At 37.5% G+C, this 25,692-nt stretch overlaps 4 protein-coding genes and 1 long non-coding RNA gene across 10 annotated transcripts; 3 read left to right on the top strand and 2 right to left on the bottom strand.

Moving 5' to 3' along the window:
* Positions 1-61: 61 nt before the first annotated feature.
* LOC125214192 (F-box/LRR-repeat protein At3g26922-like) lies at positions 62-1,500 on the bottom strand. The gene is made up of 2 exons (XM_048115102.2): positions 625-1,500; positions 62-304 (listed from the first exon to the last, which is right to left on the bottom strand). The coding sequence occupies exons 1-2, from the start codon at positions 1,498-1,500 to the stop codon at positions 62-64; spliced, it is 1,119 nt and encodes a 372-aa protein (XP_047971059.2).
* Positions 1,501-2,322: 822 nt separating this feature from the next.
* On the top strand, positions 2,323-3,966 carry LOC125214183 (F-box/FBD/LRR-repeat protein At2g04230-like). Its single transcript, XM_048115088.2, has 2 exons — positions 2,323-3,153; positions 3,715-3,966. Exons 1-2 carry the CDS (start codon positions 2,323-2,325, stop codon positions 3,964-3,966), a joined length of 1,083 nt encoding a protein of 360 aa, XP_047971045.2.
* Positions 3,967-4,185: 219 nt separating this feature from the next.
* Positions 4,186-6,709, bottom strand: LOC125214334 (wall-associated receptor kinase 2-like). Its single transcript, XM_048115322.2, has 3 exons — positions 5,824-6,709; positions 5,561-5,737; positions 4,186-5,476 (listed from the first exon to the last, which is right to left on the bottom strand). The coding sequence occupies exons 1-3, from the start codon at positions 6,701-6,703 to the stop codon at positions 4,308-4,310; spliced, it is 2,226 nt and encodes a 741-aa protein (XP_047971279.2). The 5' UTR covers positions 6,704-6,709; the 3' UTR covers positions 4,186-4,307.
* A 2,246-nt stretch (positions 6,710-8,955) lies between these two features.
* On the top strand, positions 8,956-12,133 carry LOC125216572 (putative wall-associated receptor kinase-like 16). The gene is made up of 3 exons (XM_048118323.2): positions 8,956-9,896; positions 10,527-10,700; positions 10,780-12,133. The coding sequence occupies exons 1-3, from the start codon at positions 8,996-8,998 to the stop codon at positions 11,961-11,963; spliced, it is 2,259 nt and encodes a 752-aa protein (XP_047974280.2). The 5' UTR covers positions 8,956-8,995; the 3' UTR covers positions 11,964-12,133.
* Positions 12,134-14,390: 2,257 nt separating this feature from the next.
* On the top strand, positions 14,391-17,148 carry LOC125191081 (uncharacterized). 6 transcript variants are annotated; one of them, XR_016137069.1, is made up of 8 exons: positions 14,391-14,433; positions 14,633-14,710; positions 15,301-15,374; positions 15,663-15,746; positions 16,020-16,046; positions 16,274-16,401; positions 16,648-16,725; positions 16,808-17,148. It is a non-coding gene; the product is annotated as an uncharacterized LOC125191081 (long non-coding RNA). The 6 variants fall into 6 exon arrangements; XR_016137070.1 differs by having other exon boundaries at positions 14,419-14,433; positions 14,633-14,715; XR_007171038.2 differs by lacking the exon at positions 14,391-14,433 and having other exon boundaries at positions 14,440-14,715.
* Positions 17,149-25,692: the final 8,544 nt, after the last annotated feature.

The following is a 25,692-nucleotide window of genomic DNA, read 5'->3' on the forward strand; positions in this document are numbered from 1 at the left end:
CTTTGTCCAAACTAGAAAGGATCTTCCAAAATTTAATATCGTTGTGTTCGATCAATATTGACTACGTGTACCACCCCGGCTCATATTCAACCAAATCCAAATCATCAGGAATCTCCACCTTCAACGACTTAAGATTCGAGGTTCCCTTTGTCATATACTCCATCACTCTCCGTTGCAGCCGGGCGGGAAAATGAGCTTGCCAGTTATAAATGTGCTCATGAAGACTCTTTGTAACCACCTTGAGAGATTTGATGTTGGGAAAAGGAGGACTTCTCTTATGGAGATCACGGTCCCATTCAAGAATCTAATTTCAAACAAACAATCATATAAGTATTAATTCAAGGTATATATAGGGACGTGATCATATCATAACCCATATTTATGGTGATAACCTAATAACCCTCATTTTATGGAACAGAATATCATTTTATGGAATAAAAGTATCATTTTATGCATGCTGAAAAAATATCATTTTATCGTGTATAAATATCATTTTTAGTAAAAATGATACTTTTGACCCTAAAAATGATAGGGTTATTAGGTTATCACATAAATATGAGTTATCATTATAACGCACCCCAAAAGATTGATATGTATAGAGTAGGAGATGAGAGAAATAATCACCCAGAGAGTGTCCAAAGTCAATGTAACAGTGGTAGCGTTAGCGAGTTGGCGAAGCATCCATGATAAGTCGCGCCACCAAGTTGCCGGACCATCTCCATAAATGTTTAAATCGACTTCCTCCAATGACGGGAGATTCATCTTGGTATCACTCCAAGGATGACGGCAATGGCATGTGAAGGAGGTAAGCAACGGAGCAGATATCTCTCCCACTGCGTCGTCATAGGAAAAGATCTCAAGAACTCTAAGCTTGGGAGCCTTTATGACAAGGCGGGGAATGGGGTACCCGCGGAGAGTGAGCCTCTCGAGCTCGGGGAGCCCGGAAAAGGGCTCCCTCTCCACGTCAGAACGTAGCCAGGGCTGGAGAGGATCGTAATCATCGAAGTACAACTGCGTTTCAAGATAAAGGGTTTTCAAATTGGGGAAAGAAAAGTGTCCGGGTATGTGGATTCCTTTATACGACTGCCGGAGCTCGAGCTCCCGCAGCGTCGTGGAGGCGAAGAACGCGGCGGGGAGCCTTAGGGTTAGATGGGTCGGGGCGTGGAGGCGGAGGGATCGGACGCCGTGGCTCACGGCGTAGGACACGCACTCCGCCACGAAGGGGCACGAGAATCGGCCGTCGAATGAGAAGTGGAAGTCGTGGACGGAGGCGGAGGGGTCGCGAAGGGAGAGGAGCTCGGAGACGAACTTGGACAGGGGGACGCGGCGGCCGACGGCGGCGGCGCGGGTGCGGTGGAAGCGGAGGTGGGAGAGGGAGCGGAAGACGTGTTGCCATCGCTTGGAGAGAATGGTTGTTTTCACGGCTTCATCAATGCTGATGAAGGAGAGGATGTGTAGAAGAATATCGTCTGGTAATTGGCTGATTTTGTCTTCCTCCATTGTTTTTTATTTATGTGCATGTGCTTATGTTGCAAGGGTTCAATATATATAGCTCAAACTTACCATAAATTCTATAATTTATTTTTGGTAGTTATTTGTTTTCCTAATTTTGTTAGTAATTAAGAAGATCGAAAGTTAGGGTTTGAGTTTATTTCTTTCTATAAATTAGAGTTTTGTTTTTTTTTTTTTTAATTTTAGGGTAAATATTAAAAAATGGAAAGTTATATGGTGTTTGCTTATTTGTTTAGTTATAATTAGTTTGTTAGACATAAGTTTACAAATCATCGGTAATAGTCAATATGAATTACTCTCAACAATTGCTAATTTGCACATCTTTTGTTCCAACCCTATTTTGTGTGATTGCATCTGGAGTGGAACGACATCGTTTAATAATTTATTTATTCCATGTCATACGTCCCCGGCATCAATGTCAAGCTCATTTTATCCCAAATTCAAATCCATGAGACAATTCAGAAAATTGTCAAAGTTATGATTTAATTGATCACTTTGTAAGTTATTGCAAAATCAGAACTTTACCAAATTTTATGATTTTTTAATGTTTGCCCTAAAATAAAAAACAAAACTCTAATTTATAGAAAGAAAATAAATCAAATCCAAAAACTTTCGATTTTTTAACCCTAAAATAATAAAACAATTAACTCTAATTTATAGAAAGAAAATACCAAAAATTTAGGAAACTACCAAAAAAAATTTAGGAAAACCAATTTTTTTTTAAAGAATTTATGAATAGGAAAGATTCAAGGTTGGTAAGTTTGAGGTATATATATTGAACCATTGCAACACAAGCATATGCAAAAAACAATGGAGGAAGACAGAATCAGCCAATTACCAGACGAAATTCTCCAACAAATCCTCTCATTGATCAGCATCCATGAAGCCGTCAAAACAACCATTCTCTCCAAGCGATGGCAACACGTCTGGCGCTCCCTCTCCCTCCTCCGCTTCCACCGCACCGCCGCCGCCGGCAGCCGCGTCCTCTCCCGGTTCGTCTCCCAGCTCCTCTCCCTCCGCGACTCCTCCGCCCCCGTCCACGACTTCCACTTCTCATTCGACGGCCGATTCCCTCTCCCCTTCGTGGCGGAATGCGTGGCCTACGCCGTGAGCCACGGCGTCCGATCCCTCCGCCTCCACGCCCCCGCCCACCGAACCCTAAGGCTCCCCGCCGCGCTCTTCGCCTCCACGATGCTGCGGGAGCTCGAGCTCCGCCAGCTGGATGAAGGAATCCACATACCCGGACACTTTTCCCTACCGAATTTGAAAACCCTTTATCTCGAAACGCAGTTGTACTTCGATGATTATGACGTGGAGAGGGAGCCCTTTGCCGGGCTCCCCGAGCTCGAGAGGCTCACTCTCCGCGGGTACCCCATTCCTCGCCTTGTTATAAAGGCTCCCAAGCTTAGAGTTCTTGAAATCTTTTCCTATGAAGACGTAGTGGGAGAGATATCTGCTCCGTTGCTTACCTCCTTCACATTCCGTTGCCGTCGTCCTTGGGGTGATGCTAAGATGCATCTCCCGTCGTTGGAGGAAGTCCGGTTAAACATTTATGGCGATGGTCCGTGTCGCGACTTAGTTTGGATGCTTCACCAACTCGCGAACGCTACCACTGTTACGTTGACTTTGGACACTATCAGGGTGCTTATTTCTCTCTCCTCCTACTCTATATATCAATCTTTTTACCTTGAATTAATTAATACTCTCCTTGTTGTTGACTACAAACCAATCCAACCACATCGGGAGTACGAGGGAAGTTAGAAGTTATATATAATTCTTGTCCAACCCCAATCAATTTGAAGTCGATCCAAAAACAAATTCGTGCGGGCTTGACCGAAGCAGACAATATCAAACTACTATTGTAGTCGACAATCCGAAAAAGTGGTATCAGTTCATAGCCAGATCGAGTGGGGCCCAAGATGACTCAAGTTCAAATTTGAGTCGGGCCCGTAATGTCTCGATGTGCCGACTGCAACATCAGTGTGATATTGTCCGCATTGAGTCAAGCCAGCACGGATTTATTTTTGAGTCACTCCCAAAAATTGAGGGGTTGGACAAGAATCATATGCACCTTCCAACTTCTCTGCTTTGGGAATTATTTACACCTTCTAACTTCCCTCAGACTCCGGACGTGAGATTAGTTTGTACTCAACACTTGTGTTGCTTACATATATATATTTGTTTGTTTGAAACTGAAATTAGATTCTTGAATGGGATTTTGATCTCCATGAGAAAAGTTCTCCATTTCCCAACATCAAACGTCTCAAGGTGGTTAGAAGGAGTCCTCATGGGTACATTGGTAACTGGTGTCCTCAAGTTAACAACAAACTGCAAAGGAGAGTAATCGACTATATGACACTAGGAACCTTGAATTCTGATTCGTTGATGGTGGAGATTCCTGATGATTTGGTTTTGATTGAATATGAGCCGGGGTGGTGGTACTGGCAGTTGTGATTGATTCAACACAACGATATTAAATTTTGTAAGATCCTTTTTAGTTTGGACAAAGATGCTAGAATTCTTCTTTAGCTCTAATTATCTTTGTTCCTTACCTCGTTTGTCATGGTTTAGAATGTTCAAAGCTTAATCTTTTATATTTGGAGAAATTTATTGATCATCTTAGAACATGAAGGATGGTTTATTGTGAATTTGTGTGTAGTAATTTCCTTGTAATTCCATTTAAAAATGTATCACTTCTAATAAGATGTTCTAAAATCTCAAAATGATAAATTTTGAAGTGACTTCTTCCTACACATACATAGATAAATGTTGTCTCTAATCTCTATAGTAAATCATCATCTTCCTCCATTGATTGGCAAGGCAATATGATCCCTGCAGATGCTATCATATCCCACACTTGATCTGACACCAATCAAATTCTCCATCTCTTCTTCATTCTCTATATTTCTTGTCCACGAGTGTCTCCCTCCGAGTATTAGCCCTTCGAGCTCCATTGCCACCTCCTTCATACTAGGTCTATCTTCCCCTCTCACGTTCAAGCACTCTTTTGCTAGCTTACAAACGGCAGATATTTGCTCCCTATTTCCCAAGCCCGCAACATTTTCATCAATGATTTCAAACAAGAGGCCTTGTTTGAGTACATAAAGGAAATAGTTGGCTAGATTCTTCTCCTCGACCGACCTGTTAAAACTTAATGCTCTCCGCCCCGTGACTAGCTCCAACAGAACAACACCAAAGCTATAAACATCGCTCTTCTCAGTCAATTGGTTTGTCTGCATGTATTCAGGATCAAGGTATCCGAAAGTCCCTTGCACCATCGTGGATAGTTGCACGAGATCAACAGGTACCAACTTTGAAGCCCCAAAATCCGACACCTTAGCTGTAAAAGTATGATCTAAGAGGATGTTATCCGATTTGACATCCCTGTGAATGACCGGAGTAGAAGCCGAAGAGTGGAGATACGAAAGCACCCCTGCAGTTTCTGCAGCGATCTTCAGACGCATGCTCCAATCAAGAGCACGCGCCTTGGCCTCATTGTGCAAGTGCGAAGAAAGGGTGCCATTGTTGACGAACTCGTAGACCAAAAGCGGAACATCGGTTTCCAAGCAACAACCAAGGAGCCTGACTACATTCCTGTGATTGATCTGGGACAGAACAACAACCTCGTTGATGAACTGCTCGATTTGCGTGGGATCGACTCTTATAGATCTCTTGATTGCAACGGTCCTTCTGTCCGCTAGCACGCCTTTGTACACGGTGCCAAAGCCTCCTCGGCCAATGATCATACTGTTGCTGAAGTTGCTCGTGGCCTTCTCTAGCTCTGATGAGCTGAAAATCGTCACCATCTCCGGTGAAGCTTCTCTCCTCGCTAATTTCTCCTGCAACACATGGCCGCCATTTTGGAGAAAGAATCTTCGCTTCGTCTTTCTCTGCGATCGTCTCTTGAGTTCCATGTAGAGGAGGATAATAGCAAGTAGCAGAGTAATAATCCCAGATGCAACTCCTGTTTGTTTTTAAGTAAGCAAAAATTTGAATTTAAAAAATTTCAAGAATCTAAAATTTCAAGAATCCAAGAACATTGTATTACCAATGAAGATGAATGCAATTCTCATACTGTGCTCCTTTGGGAAAAACTTGCAACCATCTTTACCAATTCCATCACCTTTGTAATTTTTGGGGCAAGAACATTTAAAACTCCCTTGTGTATTTTTGCAGTACTCATTCTTTGTGCAATTATTTCGATTAGTTGTGCATTCATCAATATCTGCAAATGGGACAATTAATAATGGACGGACCAAAATGATAAAATGAGAAGCGTAATTATGGACTGAGAGAGTCATATATATATACCTATGCAACCCTGAGATAGGTAAGGGTTTCCTTCAAACCCATCCTCGCAACGACAACGATATCCAACGCTATTTATAGGTTTGTAGCATTCAGAGTTTGCACTGAGGCAAGCATAGCTGCTGGCGTCACTCTTTGCCTCCTGGCACGTGCCATTCCCGATGGCCCAATCAACCACCATAGGAAGACTCGTAACGTTTGACAAGTTTGTGAGATTATCCTTTGAAAACTTGAAGGCAGAGTCCTCAACAACAAAAGCATAGCCGCATCTGCTGAAGTCTGAAACATCGGTATAATTGGAATAGCTCTGGAGCTCGACTTGGATCTGCCACGCATTTTTCGGAATGGTAGTCTGGCAGCACCCGGCCCCCGCGCACTCCCCCTCCGTCAGATCAACCTCGGAGCTGCACATGGCGGTGCAGCCCGCTGTGAAGTTGCGGCCGAGCCTATTCCCCGTGACATAGGCGTAGGTATCGCACCCCACGATGGTGAACTTATTCGCGGTACTACTCACCGTGAAGTAGCGTTCGGTAAGATCTATCCACGTGTTAGAGTAGGAGGTGTTTACGCCATTCCTATCGTAGCAATCGTGCGCTATGGGCTGCAGCAACGTCATCTGCCCGTTGAGGGATATATTCGTGATTTCGATCTCCGTATCCTCCCAGAAGAGCTTCGGTGGATCGAAAGATTTGTGGTTGCAAGTCACCCAGAATTCTATAGAGAGGTAACATTCTTTTGTGGTGCCGAAAGGGAAGGGGATTTGTATGTTTCCACAAGTATCGGTGCAATATTTATGCTTAGCTAAGGGGAAATTATTTGATGAAAGAGCTAGTTTTGGTGAAGAGGCCAATATGAAGAACATGATAATCACTGATGTAGGCATATTGTTGAGTTTTGGTTATGGTTGTGACAAATTTGTAACCAATATATAGTGGTTAAGTCAAGTGAATGAAAGTCAAGTCAGAGTCTTCACATTGTCCACACGCTATATTTGTTATTGTTTTAAATTGTAGGTAAAAAGTAAAAAGCATGGTTTAGACATGGATAATTTAATGCCATGTTTATAATGCTAACACCTTTCTTAGGCGTGGAGGATAATTTAATGCCATGTTGATAGTGCACTACTCATAACACTTCTTCTTTTTAGGTATAAGTCACTATTAATATACACAACACACTCCATTACATTACTCCCAAAGCAACTTTAAGAAACTGCGTAGCAACAATGTGGCTTTATAATAACTACTAAAAGTATGGTGCAAATTTAGGGAAGTCAATCGGGTCAACCCTACGATCGGCTGGGTTGCATATTTAAGATTTATGTAGTTTTTCGCATGAACAAAGTGTGTGTAGTAAAAATAAACATTTTAAAAATATACTACCTCCGTCCACCAAAATTTGTCCCATTTTTCCATTTCCGTCCGTCCCCCAAAATTTGTCCCATTTCATTTTTACCATTTTTGTAGTGGACCTCATATTCCACTAACTCATTCCTACTCACATTTTATTATAAAACTAATATATAAAAGTAGGACCCACAATTCACTAACTTTTTCAACTCACTTTTCATTACATTTCTTAAATCCATGCCGAGTCAAAGTGGGACAAATTTTAATGGACGGAGGTAGTAAGTGCCTACTTTTTTTTTTATTGTTAACAGAAACTTAAATATTGCATCACAATAGACTCAAAGAAAACTACATGCTAGAAAAAAAGTTGGTGATAACAAGCCCAATACCATTCAAGCCCAATAATAAAAAGATTTGGGCTTTAATAGATGTCTCAAGTCATTTATATAAATAGCCCATTCCTTCATCCCTAATTTTACCATCTCTCACTTTCACCGATCTCAGATTTGCCACACGTTTTCTCAATCGTCGACAGGGGCGTGATCGATAAGACAGCTCTAATCGGAGTAATTCTCACGAGTTTAGATCTAAGTTGTTTTACCTATCCCGCCCATGCCGACTATTGGGAGCGGAGTCTGATCTAATCGCAGATCTTGTTGTAAACTTTGATTTCTGGAGCAGATTTAAAATTAGATGCGGAGCTTTAAATCGTTTTTTGATTTGGTTGATTTATATTTACTGCTTTGCTTTTCGCGATGAATCTCTGGTTACAGTCTGAAATTTTTACTCATGAATTTTCTTATTTTTGTAAATAGATTAGCTGAACTACTAATAATCTTGATTTTGTTGATATTTTAGGATTTTCTTCGTATGTTTTTTAAGCTTCACCATTTCAACGCAAAATTTCTCATAACAATCAAAAAATAAAATGCTTAAATTGATGTATATTTATTATGTAATAAAATTATAATGATTTACAATCCTGAATCATGTGTTTCAATTGAACACGTTAACGTGTGAAAAATGATGTTACATGTTGAACAAGAACAGTCTACAAAGAATAATCAAACGACTTAAGAATAGCCAATGTATGAAAATTTGAAGTGTCCATGTAGTAGTAGTAATATATATCGGCGGACAATGGCGTTTTTATATTTTCAATGTTCATTTTTCATCAAATTTGTCTTATTTAAGAATATTCCGTTTTTCTCCACCTCAAACATTCGCATTAGTCACTACCAAAGAAACTTCAAATTATTTTAATTCACACTTAATTCCACTATACAAATTACCATCATTAATTTCAAATTAATTTCATTCAAACTTAATTCCACTATACAAATTATTTTCATTCACACAGTAAATAAAATCGCCCCTGCTTAATACGAAGAAATGCACTTTGTTGCCTGCAGGGGCTTAGCGCAGTTGGTTCCGGGGGAGCAGATATTGCTACAAGGAGTTGGGTTCGAATCCCACTACTAGCGTGTGGGAGTTTCCATCTCTCAGGCACAAGTGTGAGGCCTTGGGAGATGGGCTCCTGTCAGGACAGTGGGTGGAAGGCCTCCTCTCTAACGGGCCGCTGAATATTGGGATTTTCTTGGAAGCTACAATCATCATCAGTTTTAAGAGAAAACAGAAATGGAATGTGAAACTGATGAGAAACAAGTGAGTTTAGATTAGTACTATGATAAGGATATTTACATATAAATGATGGATTATATGTGAAGACCAGGAAACAGTAGACTATTCTATATGGACTGGTAACAACTTACTACTCCTATTTAATACCAGTATTGCTGCGGACAAACATAAACATAATCATAATCATGGTGTTTGAGAAACTCAACAATATGCATGAGAATGTGATGATCATGTTCATATTGGTCTCCTCAACAAAACTAGTATTTTCATCATATACTGATAATTTCACTATAGCTAAGCCCAGCTGCAACGACACATGCGGCAACATACGCATCCCCTTCCCTTTCGGCATCACAAGAGACTGCTGCCTCGCCGATGAATTCGCGCTCACTTGCTACCACACGTATTTCGACCCTCCGAAGCTCTTCATGGGGGAAACGAACGTCGAAATCACCAACATATCCCTGGACGGCCAGATCACGCTCCTCGAGCCCATATCGCATGCATGTTTCGATAGCGACGGCACACGATCTTCCAATTTCACTGAGATACAGCTTGGCAGCTACCTGACGCTGAATCATACTGTGAATAAGTTCACTATGGTCGGGTGTTCCGCCATGGCCGTTGTTGCGGGGAGTACCATTGCCGACCAGGTCGTCGCCACGGCCGGCGCTGTCCAGTGCAATTCGGAGGATGATATCATTGAAGAGACGTGTAACGGCGTGGGGTGTTTCAAGGTTGAAATCCCCCAAAATGTGTCGGGGTATGTTGTTGCAATCGAGAATTTGACCGATTATTCTACTCGTGCATGGAACTACAGCAGCTGCACTTATGCGTTTGTTGTGGTAGACACTGCCTTCAACTTTTCAAAGGATAATCTCACGAACTTGTCGCGCGTTAAAAGCCTTCCTGTGGTGGCCGACTGGGGCGTCCGGAACGAGACATGCGATAAGGCCAGCAACACTACCAGCTATGCTTGCGTCAGTGCAAACTCCACCTGCTACAACCCCACTAACGGTTATGGCTACCGTTGTCATTGCGAACACGGATTTCAAGGAAACCCTTATCTACCTCAAGGATGTCAAGGTATAGTTACCCTTAAACAAATTAAACATGTTATGTACAGTATCCCTCCGTCCCGGATAATTCGTCCCAGTATTCCATTTCGGTCCGTCTCATATAATTTGTCCCACTTCATTTTTACTCCCTTCGTCCCCAAATAAGAGTTACTAATTTCCATTTTAGTCCATCCCCAATTAAGAGTAGCATTTCACTTTTACCATAAATAGTAAATAGGTCTCACATTCCATCATTTCACTCACATTTTATTATAAAATCAATATAAAAAAATGGGTCCCACATTCCACTAACTTTTTCAACCAACTTTTCTTTACATTTCTTAAAACCCGTGCCCGGTCAAAGTGCTACTTCTAATGGGGGACGGAGGGAGTACCATTTTTGGTAGTGGACTTCATATTCCACTAACTCATTCCTACTCACATTTTATTATAAAACTAATACTTTAAAAGTAGGACTCACGTCCCACCAACTTTTTCAATTCACTTTCCATTAGATTTCTTCAAAACCCGTGTCGGGTCAAAGTGTCCCAAATTATCTGGGACGGAGGGAGTACTTTCTATTTGTATGATTGTATCAACAGATTAAGTAGTACTCCTACTATTATTCAGGTTGTTCAACTAGTACTACTCTTTGCAGATATTGATGAATGTAAAAAGAATTCACGTGCTTGCAACAAGGACGCACGCTGCAACAATACAATAGGCAATTACACATGTACTTGCCCGAAGAATTACGAAGGTGATGGAATGGGTGAAGATGGCTGCAAGCGGAAGGCGCCCATAGATATGAAGATCACTTATATCTCGATAGGTAAATATTCTTGGTTTAGTAGAATTCTATTCATGTTTTCATCATTTTCATATTTTGGCTCGTCGGAATAAACAAACAGGAGTTGCGTCTGGTGTCATCTGTCTACTTCTCGGCATCATTTTCCTCTACTTGGAACGCAAGAGAAGATCACATAATAAGATGAAGCGAAGATTCTTTCTCCAAAACGGTGGCCATATGTTGCAAGAGAAGTTGGCTAAGAGAGAAGCTTCACCAGAGATGGTCACCATTTTCAGCTCATTAGAGCTACAGAAGGCGACAAACAACTTTCACAACAGTATGATCATTGGCCGAGGTGGCTTTGGCACCGTGTACAAAGGTATACTAGCCGATAGAAGAACAGTGGCAATCAAGAGGTCTATAAGAGTTGATCCCACACAAATCGAGCAGTTCATCAACGAGGTTGTTATTCTGTCTCAAATCAACCATAGGAATGTAGTTATACTTCTTGGATGTTGCCTAGAAACAGATGTTCCACTTTTAGTCTACGAGTTCGTTAGCAATGGGACCCTTTCTTCACACTTGCACGATGAGGCTAAGGCGTGTGTTCTTGATTGGAACACGCGTCTAAAGATCGCTGCAGAAACTGCAGGGGTGCTCTCGTATCTGCACTCTTCAGCTTCTACTCCGATCATACATAGGGATGTCAAGTCGGACAATATCCTCTTGGACCATAATTTGACTGTGAAGGTGTCGGATTTTGGGGCTTCAAAGCTAGTTCCAGTTGATCTCGCGCAGCTATCTACAATGGTGCAAGGGACTTTCGGATACCTTGATCCTGAGTACATGCAGACAAACCAGTTGACAGAGAAGAGCGATGTTTACAGCTTTGGAGTTGTTCTGCTAGAGCTAGTCACGGGTCGTAAAGCATTGAGTTTTAATAGGCCGGTAGAGGAGAAGAGTTTATCCAACTATTTCCTTTATGTACTCAAGCAAGATTTGCTAGTAAAAATCATTGATGAAAAAATTGTGGGTTTGGAAAATATGGAGCAAATATCAACGGTTTGTAAGCTAGCGAAAGAGTGCTTGAATGTGAAGGGGGAAGATAGGCCTAGTATGAAGGAGGTGGCAATGGAGCTCGAAGGGCTAATACTGCGAGAGAAGCACTCGTGGGCCACAAATGTAGACGATGAAGAAGAGATGAAGTCTCTGATTCCGAATGATCATGATGGAACGAGTGGTGTGGGATTTGATAGCATCGGCATGGATCATATTGTTTTGCCAATCAATGATGGAGGAAGATGATATTTTACTTTGAGCATTAATTATATAGGTGTAAAAATATTCAGATGAGTCTGGTGATCAAATTGTTATTTCGATTTTGTGATCAAGTTGATGTTTAATTTTGAATTGTGTTACAATTATTGGTGTTTCGAAGTCTTTTTATGGAGTAATCATCCAAGGGATTAAGAACACTTCAAATTGTTAATTGTTTGATTAATTATTAGCTTAAGTTAACTAGTTTGTTGCTCAATTATGTTAACTATTGAACTCTCGATCAGTATGTTAAGAATAATTTCACTAATAAACTAATAAAACACTACAAAAAAATCACTGTTTCCCGACCAAAAAGACCGAGCACAGAAAATTGTGCTAGGGAAATACCGAGCACAGAAAATTGTGCTCGGGAAATACCGAGCACCTTCACTTGTGCTCGCCAAACTACCGAGCATTTCAAATGGTGCTCGCCAATGGCAAAAACTGGTGGCTTAGCTGCGAGCAATTACGAGCACGGTCAACGTGCTCGGCTTGGAAATTAACTTGGGGACCTATGGTGCAACAGAAGTGCTCGGCCTTGTGAATATTTTTCACCAATATAGGCGAGCACCATACCAGTGCTCGGAATATGGCGAGCACAATATATGTACTCGGAAATTTGATAAAAATAAAATTATAATTGGCAATACATTAGTCAATTACAAACACTATTTTATTAGGCGAGCACATTCGTGGTGGTCGAGACTTACCGAGCACATATACCGTGCTCGGAAAATTGATAAAAATACTATTATAATTGACAATTAATAGAAATCTTATTTTTTAAACACTTGTTTAATTTTTCAATATATGCTATTCGAATTATTGATAATTAAAAATACTTTTTAATTTTTCAATATATGCTATTCGAATTGTTGATAATATTTTTCAAAGCACAAATATAGTTCTCGGCATTATTGCTTAAAAATATTTATATTTTATGTTCAAAATAATTTTTAATATTTATGGTAAATGATCTGCAAATTTTTATATATGCAAAATTTTCAAGATATTTCTATGTACTAATAAAAAATATTGACATGTTTTAAGTTATTATTGTTGATAATTATTAATTATAGATGTGTGTTTAAAATATTGAAATTTAACCGAGCACCGCTTATATCCTCGGAAAATGCCGAGCACCGTACTTGTGCTCGTAAATTACCGAGCACCGTACTCGTGCTCGGAAATTATACAATTTTTTTTTAATAATTATTCATCAACAAGAAGAATTTAAAACATTATAAATATTACCTATCAATATTTTGAAGTAATACAATATCTCTAGAAATTTGCATGTGGATCCTTCACCATAAATGTGTATGAAAATATTGAAATTTATTTTAAACATATAATATGGTAGTATTATATTTTTAAGAAGTGCCGAGCACCACATCCGTGCTCGGAAAATGCCGAGTACTATGTACGTGCTCGGAAAATATACAATTTTTTTTAAATAATTAGTATTCAACAACAAGAATTTAAAACATTATAAATATTACCTATCCATATTTTGAAGTAATATAATATCTCTGAAAATATGCGCGTGGATCCTTCACCGTTTATATGTATGAAAATATTAAAATTTATTTTAAACATATATTTTTAAGAAGTGCCGAGCACCAAATCCGGGCTCGGCAAATGCCGAGTATTATATACGTGCTCGGAAAATATACAATTTTTTTTAATAATTATTCAACAACAAGAAGGATTTAAAACATTATAAATGTTACCTATCAATATTTTGAAGTAATATAATATCTCTGAAAATATGCATAAGGATCCTTCACTGTGTATGAAAATATTAAAATTTATTTTAAACATATAATATCAATATTTTTAAGAAATGCCGAGCACCATATATGTGCTCGGCACATATAAAAAAATAATTAAAATTATTCAACAACAACAATAATTATTTAAAACATATCAATATTTTTTATTAGTGCATAGAAATATCTTAACAAATTTACGGATCATTCACAATAAATATTAAAATTTATTTTGAACATAAAATACTAACATTTTAAAGCAATAATTCCGAGCACCATATATGTGCTTGCAAATTTCTATCAATTAAAAAATATAATTAATTATTTAACAAGAATAGTAATTTATTTCTATTTTGTGGTCCATTATATGTGTTCGGGATAAAAATATTAAATTCGAAAAATATTTGAAAAACAATTCATTTTATTTTTTTCGATTTCAGCGAGCACATTCTTTTGTGCTCGGCTAATTGCGAGCGAATCTATTTGTGCTCGGCAAAATAATTTTGTACCGCGAAATATTTTATTTTTATCAATATAAGCGAGCAGATTATGTTGTGCTTGGCAAATTGCGAGCAAATCCATTTTGGCTCGGCAAAATAAAATATTTGCAACAAAATTTATTTTAGTTTTATCGATTTAAGCGAGCACATCAAATGGTGCTCAGAAAATTGCGAGCATTCTTACAGGTGCTTGCTCTTCTTCAGATCTTTTATACCACAGGCTTTCCTTTCTTCTTCACATTTTTACCGCTTCTCCTCCAAATTTCGTGTGATTAAGTAGGATTTCTGAAATTACTTCTCAAAAGAAAACCGCGAGTTCTCAAAACCTCACCGCCCTCTTTTTCGAAACATAATCACTTCTCAAAATTCTCACTCTGGTAAACAGTTCTCGGCGGCGAGATTCGACCGGTCGGGTGGCGTTTAAGCATTTCATTTGTTGGAGAAGATCCTCGAGCCGAGATCGGTGAGGTTCATTTGCGATCGTTGTTCTTTTCCATCGGCTAAACTCTCCTGTGTGTTCGATTTATTGTGTGTTTAATATCACTCTTAACCTTCCGTTTCCAAATTTCCTATATATTGTACGTGTTGTGATATACCAATAGCTATCATGTCGGCTGTGGCTGTGTGGAATGATCTTGCCAATTCAATAACATGAAAAATATGTTTGTTTCTATGTTTTGGAGGTCACGAGATTGGATTTGACAGAAATTCTAGGTCAAAATTGATTTTTCTACCTTTTCTTTATTCTGTATAAACCTTAGGTTAAATATTGCACATTTGGAAAGAATAACAGTTGCTCTCAATGTTAGTGTTATAAAAAGAATAAATCTCAATGTTGTGTCTCTGTTATGGAAATGTTATAGTATCAATTTGATGAACTCAGACGAAGGTAAAAACTTGTAGTTGTACATCAAGGTGATACAGGTTAATCTTCTTGAATCTGTCTGTATAGAAACTCACTCTCAACTCAACTGGATACAAGGAATATTGCATTCTCAATATATATGCAACAACTCATTTGTTATTTTCTCTGAATTGTTTTATTGTGACCAGGGGCCAGAGTAAGGGTTTTTATGTCTCTTTAGCAACATTTGAAGTGAGCATCACCCAAAATTTTCACTGCATATGTAAGTGAAATGTGCCTTGTTATCTGATGCATGAATTTGAACTTGTTTTGTAATTATAGATACTCTTTTATGGAAATGTGAAACCAGTTCTATGGCATTAGCAAAGATTGTTGAGTCTTTAGTATTGCTTACTCTAACATACTAATAAATGGAAGTTCAAAATGTGTTAAGTTCTTACATTATTAGTAGTAATAGTTTAGCAATGCTGTGAGATTTCTTACTCTGTTGGCTTAAGCAGCTATGAGGATGTTCGGATTTATCTGATTTCAGTTCTTATTATTTTGCTAGAAGATTGTATACCACTGAGTAAAGGCATAACCCCATTCTGAAACCCTCTCCATCTAATCTTCAGCTCACAATTTCAGTTCAAAGGTATTTTTCTGTATCTCAAATTCTCCATCTAGCATATTTGACTGAAAATGGCTTTCATTTGAATTGAATACTCACTTTCTGATTGTGGAGAAATAGGGAGATGGAGAAATCTTGTATTTTCTGATTGTTGTGTAAATAGCTTTAAGGATCATGTGTAAATTGATTTGATTAGCATTGTTTTTGGAAACAATCTGAATTAGCTTATTGTGACACAATTTCTTTCTTAATCATTACTAATACTACTACTCTTGCTTGTATGTATATGATCTGCAGGACTTGTCCCAATTGTGGCTGGTTCAGGTAAGCTCCGCTCTTCATTTTGTATATATATTTCATCCTCATTTCAGTGTATTATATATTGTCTGTATATTCTCTGTATTTTAACTCATATATTCATATACTCATATTCTTATGGTAAATTGAATGCATGTTTCTTGCTTGCTGAGACACAATTTCTTTCTTACTCAATTCCTTTTGTTCATGAAACGAGATGAGTTTTATTGAATGTAATGAGTTTCTGTTATAAGGTACAAGGAGATGATTTAATTAAGCAAAGAGAGCTATAGTACATGAAACTACTTGAGCAATGATGCATTGGTGGTGTGTGAGGGAGTTACTTGATCATATGGAGCAAATCAAGGATATGATAGCTAAGGTCCTTTGGATTCCTTGTATTTTTATTCATTTAGTATAATGCTACTTTATATTTCTCTCTGGGATGCATGTGTCTTCATAAGTTGATGCAAACTATATGATGTACTCCATATATCTTTGCATTGATGTCTTGTTCTGGAGTTTCTTATTTTCTATATTTATCCTTCTTTAGTTCATCATTAACATTTCTTTTGTTACTAACATTTCTTGTGTCTTCCCAAATTATGGTTGTTTATCGGGGCGGAAGCTAGAAGATAATAGAGCTGGAGAACGGGTTGCTGTAGATACGAGGAAGAAAAATCCTGCTGACTTTGCTATGTGGAAGGTGAGAACTTATATTTCTTTTCAGAAAATTGTTTCTGATTAATTACTTGCCTCGTGAATCTATCAATGTATTCTCATTGTAGGCTGCAAAGCCTGGGGAGCCACAATGGGACAGCCCCTGGGGTCCTGGAAGACCAGGATGGCACATTGAATGCAGTGCCATGAGTGCAAGATTAGAATACAAATTCTGTTTGGAACTGTAAATTTTGAATGCAAGATTGGAACTGCAGTGAAGCGGGAGGAAAGTTGCAATGGTGCGGAAGGAAGCGGCTAAGAGGGAGCAACAAATGGAAGAGCGAATGATGCGGCTTTTTGATGAAAAACTCGGACAAATGAAAAATGTGTAGTTTAGTTTGATTTTGTTAGATAATTTTATATTTTGTAAAACAATCTTACTTATTTAATGTTATTTGAATTTTGCTTACTTTTGAATTTAATTTAATAATTTTTATTTATTTTTAATAATTAAAAATAGAGAATTTATATATTAAAAAAATCTAGGATTGCAAAATAACATGTCTGCCGAGCACCTATCCTAAACCTCTTGAAAATACCGAGCACATGAGTGTGCTCGAATAGAGGTGCTCGCTACATCCAAAGACATGAAGGTGCTCGCCATATTTTCTAAAACCTTTCAGAAATTCCGAGCACATGGAGGTGCTCGCAAATTGCCGAGCACATGGAGGTACTCGCGCATCCTACGGTATGGTTGACCAATTCGGCGAGCACCTATAATCGCTCGGAGAAAAATGCCGACGAAGCGTTTACCGACCACCTAAAATGCTCGGAATGTGCTCGGTATTTTCCCTTCACCGAGCACTTTCACCCTTTATTACCGAGCACTTTGGTGCTCGGGAAATAGCCTTTTTTTTGTAGTGAAAATCTGATCTTTCTTCACAAAGTTTTCCAACCTAATTTTCCACGGTTCAAATACAAACCTAATGCTTTCCAATCCTGCCAATACAAACCAGAATTTATTGTTTACCACAAGTACATCCAGTTCCTTATAATAATGCCTTTTGATTTAAGAGGTTTTTATACTTATTTTTAATTTTGTTGGAACTTTATTTAATGGACTTTAAAGTTTAATTAACTTTTCTTGTGTTGATTAAATTTATTTATTTTCTTTTTTTTTCTTATATTTTTTTGAATTAATTCAATTGCTATATTGACCCAGAAATCATTGGAAAACTGAAAATTTTTATGATGTGCTCTGTTATAAATTTATAAATTTATCATTTTTCAAATGACTTTTTGAGTTGATATTGTAATTGAGTTAATTTTTTAATAAATAAGAGAAAAAAATTTAATTAAATTATGTAGTCGGTGGTATGAATATTTAACTAAAGAACCTTTTAAATAAAAGTATATTAGTACAAGGATCTAACGAAACAAAAATTATACTAAAAAAACCTAGTGAAACAAATTCAATTAGTACAATAATTTAATGAAACAAAAAATTTGTAAAAGGATCTAATGAAATAAATTATATTTGAGGACCTTAAGATGTGTTTTGACCTTATAATTTTTAAAGATTTTGAAAAACGTGATTAGGAAAATAGTAGGGAATGTGATTCTTGAGAATATGATTTATGATAGATTACTTATGTTGTGTTGAGAATATCAAGAAAAGTTGTTAAGATTTTAATTTAAATTTGAATAATTAATTGACATGAAAGATCATATTGACGTAATAAACATGTTAATAGTATACATGCCTTTTTTTTTTTAATTGTTAATACGTCACAATAGACTTGACAAGCGCATAAGTCGCAATGAATTCAAATCGGCCGTGGGTAACATATCCTTCGAGGAGTTGGATTCCAACTCCGATGGGTCACTCGATGGATAATATGTACTCCATCATAATAAGATACTAAAATATAACTTGTGTAGGAATAACTTGAAATTTGCACGGCTTGAAAATAGTACGATTACTTGAAATTCGCACGGTCGATTTTGGCCTTCTGACATTGTTTTGAAAGTCAAAAGCCTTAATGTTATTTCTCCAAATTTATTTTTAATTGAGTAGTAGTAGTATTCAATTACATTGCACCACACTCTAACATTAAACACACTGTGATATGGCGGCACGAATGCAACAAGCAACGGAAGAAGACAAGAGAAGAGCTATGAACATAGCTAAGAAGATCGACAATGCCTACGTAGGCGGAAGATCGAGGAGCTGTTCACGTCACTTGACCGGAACAACGACAAGCGCATAGTCGCAACGATTTCAAATTGGTCGTGGGTAACATATCCTTCGAGGAGTTGGATTCCAACTCCGATGGGTCACTCGACTGGGAGGAGTTCCTAACATTCTACTACCTCAACAAAACATCCGTCCCGAAGTGCATCAGTTGCAACACCCTGCGAACTTCAAGTAATCGTACTAATTTCAAGCCGTGCAAATTTCAAGTTATTCCTACACAAGTTATATTTTATCTTATTATGATGGTGTACATATTATCCATCGAGTGACCCATCGGAGTTGGAATCCAATTCCTCGGTCGAGAAAGTGCATAGAAAGTTATGAGAACCGATTCGGTCCGGTCGAACTGGCCGGTCCGGTTCAGGGGTTTTGTTATAAATACAGTACCTACCGACATGACATTAAAAAAACACAGCGCACACACACATTCACATTAAACATGGCGACACGAAGCAGGCAACAAGAAAAGGCAGACAACAAGAAACGAGCTTTGAAGATAGCAAAGGAAGTTGTCAATGCTTACGTGGATGGGGCTCCAGCAGCTGAGAGGAGGAAGGTTGAGGAGTTGTTCCAGTCGCTTGACCGGAACAAAGACAATCGCATAAGCTTCGCAGAGTTCAGATCGGTCCAGAGTAACATTTCCTTCTCGGAGTTGGATTCCAACTCCGATGGGTTACTCGACCGGCAAGAATTCCTAGCATTCTACTACCTCACCAAGACGTGCGTCCCCAAGTGCGTCAGTTGCAAATCCCTCCTCCTGGATCCGTACTTCTCCTTTTGTCGTGTCAAGCGGAGGGTTCGACCTACTGCCTCTGCCACCAGTGCTATGGCGACAAGGTACCGATCACACCGTCACGAGCCTAAATATTTCTTCGACACGAGGGCCAAGCTCCAGCTTCTGGATCAGATCGTCCGCGGCGCTGCGATTGAGGATAAGGTTGCTTCTGGCTTGCTGGTACTCCTACTAAACATCTCATTCTTAGAGCATCCACAATAAAAATAGGCCAGCCATAGGCCAACCACTCTCTCTCTCTCTGCCACGTCATCAGCACTAAAAATCCACCTGCCACATCAGCATTTTACTCAAATAGGCTAGCCTAAGGCCAGCCACAAGCTAGCCACAATAAAAATAATTCAAAAACAACTACATTTACGAAATTAAACACAAAATACGGAATTAAATTTACGACACATATACGGGAAAAATTTGTTAATTTTATTTAAATAAAAAAAAGTACATTAACTAAAAATAAAAAAAGTTACATAATAAAAAAAAATCCGGGCTTCCACACATGAGCCACCGCCCCACTCTACTCCTCACTAATTTATTAAAAAATTACATTAAAAAATGTTAGTATGCCTTGAATCCGTTATAGTTTGCCGCTAGCCTTCGGGGGTCTCGCTATGACATGTTTCTCTTTTAGGTCTTAATTTTGTATTGGGCCTAGCCCGTCGTCTGTGTGCCTATTTAAAAATTACATAATTAAAAAAAAAATTAAAAAAACACATTAAAATGCAATAAATTTTTTTTAAAAAAAATTAAAAAATAGCGCTGGCCGATCGGCACACCACAATGCCGGCCAGTGCCCTCAAATCGGCTAGCCCACGCCGATTTTTTCGCCGATTCGCGTCTGTGTGCACTTTATTAATTTGGCAATATCAATCATGTGAGGCGTGTCAAGTCAATTTTTTGGTGACTAATGATAGATGCGCGCTAGGTTTACGATACCTTGAAAAATGATGTTACATTTTGAACAAAAACAGTCTATATTGAATAATCAAACGACTTAGGAATAGCGAAATTTGTGAAAAATTTTGATGTCTATGTAATATATATATCGGCGTAGGTGTGTCGAAACGGATAGCGGGTATCGGGAAACCCTCAACCCGACCCGCTACCCGCCGGGTAGCGGGTATCCACTCCCCGACGACAATGGGGAACGGGTCGGGATCGGGTAGCTTGTTTTAAATTTTTGCAGATATGGGTATATCCGCTACCCGCGCGGGTATACCCGCTAGACCCGATAATACCCATTACTTTTAGGATTAAGGTTTTCAAATATTTTATTTTAGTTAATTAGTTTCAAATCTATATCTATATATATACTCCCCAATGATACACTTTATTTCCAATTACTTGGTGAAAGTAAAATTTTTATTAGTTTAGTGTCTTTGGATTAGAGTTTAAAATATTTACACTTTTAGTTGAAGTTATTTATATTGGACTTTTTATGAAAGTGAATTATTTTTTATTTTATATTAAACTTTTGAATGGTGATTTAATTATGGACATGCTTGATGTTTCTATCATATTTGCTTATTTGAAATTTTGATTTGCATTATATTTCATACGTAATCATATTATATTTAAGAGATGAGAAATTACCATATTTGTGTATAGTTAAAAATTATGCAAATACAACAAAGTAAAAAAAATACAAATCTAAAATCATAGTGTAGGAACTAGTAACAATCCCAAAATTCATTCTAGAATTTCAAACATGTACATAAAATTATTGTATTAGATGACTAGCATTAATGATAAGCGAAAACTAAAAGCATAATACCATTGAATAATATTCCATAATACACAATTCAAATTATGCCTACGGGTTTGGGTACCCGCAACTGCGGGTTTGGGATACCCGATGCGGGTATGGGTTACCCGTTTAACTATACGGGTCGGGATTGGGTAGTATAATATTGAAGTTTTCGGGTACGGGTACCTGCAAAATCGGGTTTGGGTACCCGCGGGTACCCGTTTCGACACCCCTATATCGGCGGACAATGGCGTTTTCTCTTTATTGGCAATGCTTATTTTCTATGTTCATTTTTCATCATTTTTTTCTTATTTAAGAATAATTCCTTTTTCTCCATCTCAAACGTTCGCATCAGTCACCACCTAAGAAACTTGAAATTGCACGATATTTTGGCATCGTTAAAGGTAAACATATAATGCCTTAGTTTGGTGAGAATATGTTAATATGTAATATGGCAAAATAATAGCAACAAAAATTGTAACACATGGTTAATAGTTTATGTTGCATTGATATTATTGTTTTTGTTATTTTATCAATTGTTGATATTTTCTAACGGTCCAAATCATAATTTAGAGTTTGTACAGTATTTAAAATTTGCATTTTATTACTATACTAAAAAATGCAATAAATTAAAAAAATGCATTAAAAAATACATTAAAAAAATGCAACCGACTAGCTAAAATTGAGCCTACTACGGCGGCCAGCACATCGGCTAGCGGATCAGCTAGCGCCCGCGAATCGGCTAGCCTAAATTGCCGCAATGGAGGCTAGCGGATCGGCTAGCGCCCGCGATCGGCTAGCCTATCCGCTAGCCTCCATTGTGGATTCTCTAACATAAAATATCCATATAACTATTTAGAAACCTTGCTTATAAAAGTGATAACAAAGGGAAAAGACATGGTTTCATTACTACACCAATATAAAACAATAGACTGGCACATATTTTAAACTAGTTCACTTTTTCTATTATTATTACCAATCATTCATTGAACGTATACCATCACAAAGTTTTTGCTTGAGCCTGTGAATTTCCTGATCATCATTCAAACTCTCAATCTTCAAATCCTTAGCCCTCTCATCCACAAGTATTTCCAGTTCCTTAATTTGGCTAATCAATGTTTTACGATTTTCAATTAGAGTCTTCAACGGTATAAAATCATAATCATTCTTCACAAAGTCTTCAAACCTAATGTCCCACACTTCAGACTCCAAACATTTAGCCGTACCGCAATGAAGAAACCATGATCCGTCAGGAATAACTTCTTCCCATTCATACCAGCTTTCATGTAATCCCCGACAGAATTTATTGTTTACCACAAGTATATCCACTTCCATAAATTCGACACTCAACCTTTTAGCCAACAATATCTTATCCCTAAACGCTTCCAGCTTCGCCACAAACTCACACTCTTCTATAAGAAGGCGAAATGATTTGCACACACTCCTGCAACTCATAATGCTTCTAATCAGAAGGATTCGCACGATCTCTTTCCATGTATCTAATGGCAACAAATCAGTAATATCTCTTTCTAAAAAGTTGGCCATCTTCATCAAAACATGCAGGAAGAAGAAATAATTATCACAAATTAAATTATATCACTAATCAATTAATATTAAAAAAAATAAAAATTGGGTTGAATAAAATTATGAGTGTAACGGAGTCTTGAAAAACAAGAAATAGATGAAGAAAACCTCAAGCTCGGTGTTCCCGATTGCCATTCTCTTCCTCCTTACTGATACACCGTAAATAGGAAGATATTTATTTTATATAAGTATGGACTAATACTAATCTACTTATATATAGGTATGGTCTATATTTGATGGATTTGATTTCTTATTATAATTTAGAATAATTTTGCTTCACATAATTAGGAAAATATTACAGAATATGGTTTCATGATATAACAGAATATGGTTTCATATAATATGAAACCATATTCTGTTATATCATGCTAACGGTTGTGCTTGTGCTTATTGTGAATATTGTGAAAATCAAAATAACCTCTGTCTCTTTATGTCTATTTCACTTTAAATTGAGGTCTTGATTCGATGACCATTATTTGTTCGACCGTTGGCAAATTGGGGTCGGGTTTCATGATTTACATACTAGCATGTTCATGCTTGTATTGTAAACGAGTTGGGATGAAGCAAGATTATACCTTTGTTGTGTTGGTAGACAAAGGAATGAAGAATTCCTCTTGATGGAAACAAATTTCAAGTTATTCCTACACAAGATTTTGGCCATCGGACATTGTTTTGAAAGTCAAAAGCCTTAATGTTATTCCTACATAAGATAAAATATAACTTAGTACGATTACTTGAAATTCGCACGGTCGATTTTGGCCATCGGACATTGTTTTGAAAGTCAAAAGCCTTAATGTTATTTCTCCAAATTTATTTTTAATTTCATAATTTTTGTTTTATTTTTTAACTCCTAACGCCGGACGGAGGAGGGAGTAATAGTAGTATATCAATCTATTCGTCCAATTAAAATAGTATGCATGACGCGATTGTGTTTTTATACTTAAATTCATTGTTCAATTAAAATAGCTCAAATCAAAAATTTCAGCCAACAGAACTTGAAGCTAACATGCATCACAGGAAGCTAATTTGGAAACACAGCCATTCTTTTGACAGGTACACCAATTTCGTTCATATTTAATTAGTTATTTAAAAGTCACCCCGAGGGGGTCAAAGTCCAGACATAGTATTTTTGAACTACACATAACTTTTGTAATAAATAATTAAACCCTTGGTCTATTTTATTATAAGGATAAATTAAGTTGACTTCATTAGGGTATCCAAATAAATGTATTATGACATTACTTTTCATATATGAACCAAACAAGTGCAAAAGAAAAGTAGCCACAAATCTAAGAAAAATAATACTCCATTAATAGGAAGAAGGAGCTGTTACATTGTCAAATCGAAATCATAGTCATAAATAATCATAATCATAATAGAAATAAAAACAATTTAATTAGTACTAGTAACAATTCAGAAGGAAGCTACATGATGTTGCAACCAGTAGAGGATGCCAGAGTGCCAATTTGTATTCCTAATTTAGTGTGGTGTTGCTCTAATAGTCTAATTAATGTATGCAAATTCAATTTTAATGGCTACACCTGTGGCCCACATAGATACACACATTATACTTACTACCAATTGCAGTCCAATCAACAACAATATTTTTAATTTCCCACTCATTTGTAGGTGCTGCTGATTCTGTCTCTGCCTTTCACACGCAAAACTTCATTTTATCTCCCTCTGGTAGAGCATCCACTATAAGGTGGACACTTTGGCTGAACACTTTTACATTTTATATCCATAGCCACTTTTTATTTATCCACGAACACAAAAAAAAGTTTCCACAGCAATAGTGGACACTTTTTTTAGCCACATTTCATTTTATTTTATTTGTTGTATATTTTAATAATTCAATTACGATTAAAATTATCGGACAAAAAATAATTAGATAAAAACGGTTAGTGCAATAAAATTAAAATTGAAAACTAAACATCTCATTCATAGGGGCAGTGGTTAAGGCGGCAGAGACCTTTGGAGTGAATAGGAAGACCATCTACAGGCTGTGGAAGGCAGCCTCACAGCAAATGAAAAATGGAGAACCTGCAATAATGGTAGGCAAAGTTACAGGGTATAAAAGAGCAGATAAAATAGTAGTGGATGAGGAAAAGATAAAATCTTTATCTGTCCTTGAGAGATCATCCTACCGGAAGATGGCATCAAAGGTTGGAGTAAGCAAAAGCACCATTTGCAGGTGGGTGAAGGGGGGACAACTCAGAGTACATACAAGTGCAGTGAAACCTCATCTCACTGATCAGAACAAGCTGGCAAGGCTAAGATGGTGCCTCAGTCAGCTCCAGCCCATCATAAATGAAGGTAAAGTACCATATCATGATATGCAGAACATTGTTCACATTGACGAAAAATGGTTCTACATGACAAGAAGTAAAAAAATAAAAAAATATTAAATTACCATATAAAAATAAAAAACAAAATAAAAATTATGAAATTAAATTTGGAGAAATAACATTAAGGCTTTTGACTTTCAAAACAACGTCCTATGCCAAAATCGACCGTGCGAATTCAAGTCACCGTGCTAATTTCAAAGTCGTGCGAATTTCGAGTTATTTATACACAAGTTATATTTTATCATGCTATGCACATATTATAAATAGTTAAAATGTGGAAATTA

The sequence above is a fragment of the Salvia hispanica genome, chromosome 3 (assembly GCF_029641045.1).
Source record: "Salvia hispanica isolate PSC_SH4W2 chromosome 3, Shi_PSC_v1, whole genome shotgun sequence".
Lineage (NCBI taxonomy): Eukaryota > Viridiplantae > Streptophyta > Magnoliopsida > Lamiales > Lamiaceae > Salvia > Salvia hispanica.

Coding starts and splice junctions, on each gene's coding strand:
- LOC125214334 (XM_048115322.2), bottom strand. CDS start 6,703: ATGCCTACATCAGTGATTATCATGTTCTTCATATTGGCCTCTTCACCA. Junction 5,738..5,823: donor CCTATCTCAGGGTTGCATAG/GTATATATATAT, acceptor TCCCATTTGCAG/ATATTGATGAATGCACAACT. Junction 5,477..5,560: donor AATTGCATTCATCTTCATTG/GTAATACAATGT, acceptor AAAAACAAACAG/GAGTTGCATCTGGGATTATT.
- LOC125214183 (XM_048115088.2), top strand. CDS start 2,323: ATGGAGGAAGACAGAATCAGCCAATTACCAGACGAAATTCTCCAACAA. Junction 3,154..3,714: donor TGACTTTGGACACTATCAGG/GTGCTTATTTCT, acceptor AACTGAAATTAG/ATTCTTGAATGGGATTTTGA.
- LOC125216572 (XM_048118323.2), top strand. CDS start 8,996: ATGGTGTTTGAGAAACTCAACAATATGCATGAGAATGTGATGATCATG. Junction 9,897..10,526: donor TCTACCTCAAGGATGTCAAG/GTATAGTTACCC, acceptor TACTCTTTGCAG/ATATTGATGAATGTAAAAAG. Junction 10,701..10,779: donor GATCACTTATATCTCGATAG/GTAAATATTCTT, acceptor ATAAACAAACAG/GAGTTGCGTCTGGTGTCATC.
- LOC125214192 (XM_048115102.2), bottom strand. CDS start 1,500: ATGGAGGAAGACAAAATCAGCCAATTACCAGACGATATTCTTCTACAC. Junction 305..624: donor TGACTTTGGACACTCTCTGG/GTGATTATTTCT, acceptor GTTTGAAATTAG/ATTCTTGAATGGGACCGTGA.